This window comes from Zootoca vivipara, chromosome 7 (assembly GCF_965207765.1).
Source record: "Zootoca vivipara chromosome 7, rZooViv2.hap1.1, whole genome shotgun sequence".
Classification (NCBI taxonomy): Eukaryota; Metazoa; Chordata; class Lepidosauria; order Squamata; family Lacertidae; genus Zootoca; species Zootoca vivipara.
In genome coordinates this window covers 90,140,387-90,143,760 of record NC_142590.1, presented here as the reverse complement: position 1 = coordinate 90,143,760, position 3,374 = coordinate 90,140,387, and the positions used below count along the sequence as shown (strand labels likewise).

The following is a 3,374-nucleotide window of genomic DNA, read 5'->3' as shown; positions in this document are numbered from 1 at the left end:
GATTATGACACTCCCCTGTGGACTAAGGGTGCAGAGGCCCCCTGATGGGCAGGCGCGAATGACCAGTTCACCATGGCCAAAGGGGTGAACTCCAACCAGTTCCAAAGCCCGCATCATGTACCTATGAAGTAATCTATCCGTCAACGGGAAAGGTTCTGCTCTGGAGACATCAGAAATATCTGCCGTGGGGCAACCTTCCCTGCCCACACCTCTTTTTATGTAATTTATGCCTCTCCTAGAAGATAACCATTATCTCTCTCCATGTGCGTCTTCTGTTTTCCAAAGGCTCTGGCCCACATATTCAAAACCTATTTTATGGCCAGCTACGACTTTGATTTCAGCAACTGGCCTGTTGACTTCCGGTGGGACGAGGCCGGCGTCAACGGCAGCCCGCCCAGCCATGTTGGCAGCAACAGAGGCCACGGTGGCCGCCCGATCCTGGTCAAAGCAGCGGCGAGAGCGTGCCCGCTGACCACGGCCTTGATGCGAGGCCCTAGCAGAGACCGGGCCTCGCGCTGGAACTTCCTCAGCCACTTCAAGCAAATGCCCAGCCAGTGGGCCAGCTACATCATGGCGCACTCTTTGGGCCGGTGGCTGCTCTACCCCGGCTCTGTCTTCCTCCTGAACCAAGCGTTGTTGCCCGTCCTGGCCAAGGGCCAAGCTCGCCTCTTGAGGGATTACAACGGGAAGAGGGCCAAGCTGGTGGCTCGCGACGGGAACAAGATCGACACCATGTTTGTGGACCGGAGGGACAAGCTGAAAGGACAAGGGGATCAGCGGGGGAACCGGCTGGTGGTTTGCTGCGAAGGGAACGTCAGCTTCTACCAGTGGGGCTGCCTCTTCACCCCCTTGAGGACCGGGTATTCCGTGCTGGGGTGGAACCACCCCGGTTTCGCCGGGAGCACCGGCCATCCCTACCCAGAGAACGACGCCAATGCAGTGGATGTCGTGATCCGGTATGCCACCAGCCGCCTGGGCTTCAAGATAGAAGACATCATTGTGTACGGGTGGTCCTTAGGGGGCTACTCGGCCACGTGGGCTGCCATGACGTACCCGTCTCTGGGAGCCTTGGTGCTGGACGCCACTTTTGACGACCTGCTCCCCTTGGCGCTCAACGTCATGCCCAAGAGCTGGAAGAAGCTGGTGGTTCGGACGGTGAAGGAGCACTTCAACCTCAACGTGGGTGAGCAGCTGTGCCTGTACCAGGGACCCGTCTTGCTGATCCGCAGGACCAAAGACGAGGTCATCACCACCTGCCCGTCTGGCCTCGAGGACCAGATCACAAACCTCAGGTGCAACAGAGCCAACGAGCTGCTAGTGCAGCTCTTGAAGCACCGGTACCCCGAAGTCATGTCCCAGGACGGGTTGGAGGCTGTCCAGGTCTGGCTCAGGGCTGCCAACCCCAAACAGGAGGAGTCTGTTTACAAGCGCTACAGGATAAACGACGAGTGGTGTCTCAAGGAGCTGCAGAAGTACAAAGACAGCTTTGAGAATGGGAGCCCCTCCTTCCCTTGGAGGGTGGGGAAGCACCTCGCCCGCCGAGGGAAGCAGCTGATGGCCGTGTTCCTGGCCAAGAAGCACATGAGGAACGTGGATGCCACGCACTGGTCTCTCCTCAAGCCGGATGACTTTCAGATGCCCTGGAAGTTGTAGCAGGAGATGGGGAGAGGGATCAGGAGGAGAGAGAAAGACACATAAAGAAAGAATGAGAAAGAGACAGGCTTGGAAAAGTTAATTGGGTGCCCAGATTTATCCTTCCCCCGACAACAACACTATGCTCCGTCAGTTCCTTTTGAGTTGTGGGGGGAGGAGAGGGAGGGAGAAAAGAGACGGACATAGAATCATAGAGATGGAAAGGACCCAAAGCGTCCCCATGCAATGTGGGAATCAAATGCACACTGTTGTGAAATGCAGAGAGTTGCCAACAGACAGCTCTTCCTTGCTAATAGTGCTTTTGAGGGTGGGCTTAGGGTGGAGGTCATAAGCTTTGTTTGGCCCCACCCACGGTTGTTTGCTTTATTACCCTGCTGCGATGGGATGGTCAAGGGCCTGGTTTGCTTCCAAAGGGAGACCGAAACCTGGAGAAAAAAGCACAGCGTTCTCTCTGCCACAGCTGAGAGAAGCAAGCTAGGTTAGGGAGCAGAAGGCAACCCACACAGGGCACATACAGCTGTGTCTTCACACAACTCCCTGTCCCTCAATTTTTGCCACCCGAGGCAGCCCCTTCACTCCACCCAATGATAGAGCCGGCCCTGGTGTGTGGAGGAGCTGCAATAAAGAACAAACTTCAGGCAGCTATTTGCTATATTTTTGGACTTATCCTAAAATTAGAATATATTGCGAGCAAATGTTCACATCATCCCTGCTTGTGTTCACACCAGGGGGTGTTCACAGCGGCAGGGGTGTCTTTACGCCACCTTGGCTAGACATGAATTAGGAAGGGCTTAAGGATCCGGATTAGTGTGAAGCTGGTTTGAGAAGCAACACACCAAACTAGTATTTTATAGCAAAGTACAGGATATACCCAGTGGCGGAGCTTCATGCTCCAACACCAGGGGGCATGACGTGTGTCCTGGGGGTGTGATGTGCCGCCTGAGGGGGTGTGGCGCCCAGCGTGGGCGGAGGGGGGCAGCGGTGATGGCACCCCACCGGGATCACGCTGCCGGGGACAGTGCGCTCCCCCCGCACTCCTCTTCCTCCGCCAGCGGATACACCTGCATTTTGGATAACGGTATGTGAACATGGATTGAAAATCCCGCACTGGAAAGGCAAGGAGTGCATGGTAGATGGGAATGTAAACACAGCCTAAGGAAAAAAAAGAGAGTGACCGTCCCAAAGAATAGGGATTTGAACCCGGGTTCTCCCTAGTCTTGGCTTGACCCTCTAACCACTCCCTTTATTTTTGGGACATGCAAACACTGGTGCTTTTAGAAGCTTGTGCAGAAGAGTGCTTGAAATCTAGGGGTGGTATTCGAAGTAGTTTATTCTGTGTAGACCTACTGAAATAAATGGACCTAACTTGTTCATTAATTTCAGTGGGTCTTACTCTGAGCAGAATTTCATTGAATATCACCCTGTGGGGTGTGGGGACTGATATGCAGGAGGAGGCCAATTTTGCAAATGGATAGCCTTTGAACCCACTCTTGTTTTTTTAATTCACAGACATTCATTTATTTATAGAAGTATTTACATACCACCAATCCATACAGCATAACATGGCAGTGTGCAATGATATTTTATTGTACGTATTGACCATGTTTCATGGAAGACAATCTTGCTTGGCTACAAGTGATTGCCAAAGAAGAAGAAGGCAATACAATACAATAAAACAGGAAACACCATTAATCAGTATATAATTATAATTGTAAGGTTAT

General features: G+C 52.8%; 1 protein-coding gene across 2 annotated transcripts; it reads left to right on the top strand.

Moving 5' to 3' along the window:
* The first annotated feature begins 237 nt into the window (after window positions 1-237).
* Window positions 238-1,653, top strand: ABHD16B (abhydrolase domain containing 16B). Of its 2 annotated transcripts, XM_088673591.1 has the most exons (2): window positions 238-376; window positions 452-1,653. In XM_088673591.1, the coding sequence occupies exons 1-2, from the start codon at window positions 262-264 to the stop codon at window positions 1,651-1,653; spliced, it is 1,317 nt and encodes a 438-aa protein (XP_088529717.1). In that variant the 5' UTR covers window positions 238-261. The 2 variants fall into 2 exon arrangements, with proteins under 2 accessions (XP_088529717.1, XP_034979265.1); XM_035123374.3 differs by having other exon boundaries at window positions 238-1,653.
* Window positions 1,654-3,374: the final 1,721 nt, after the last annotated feature.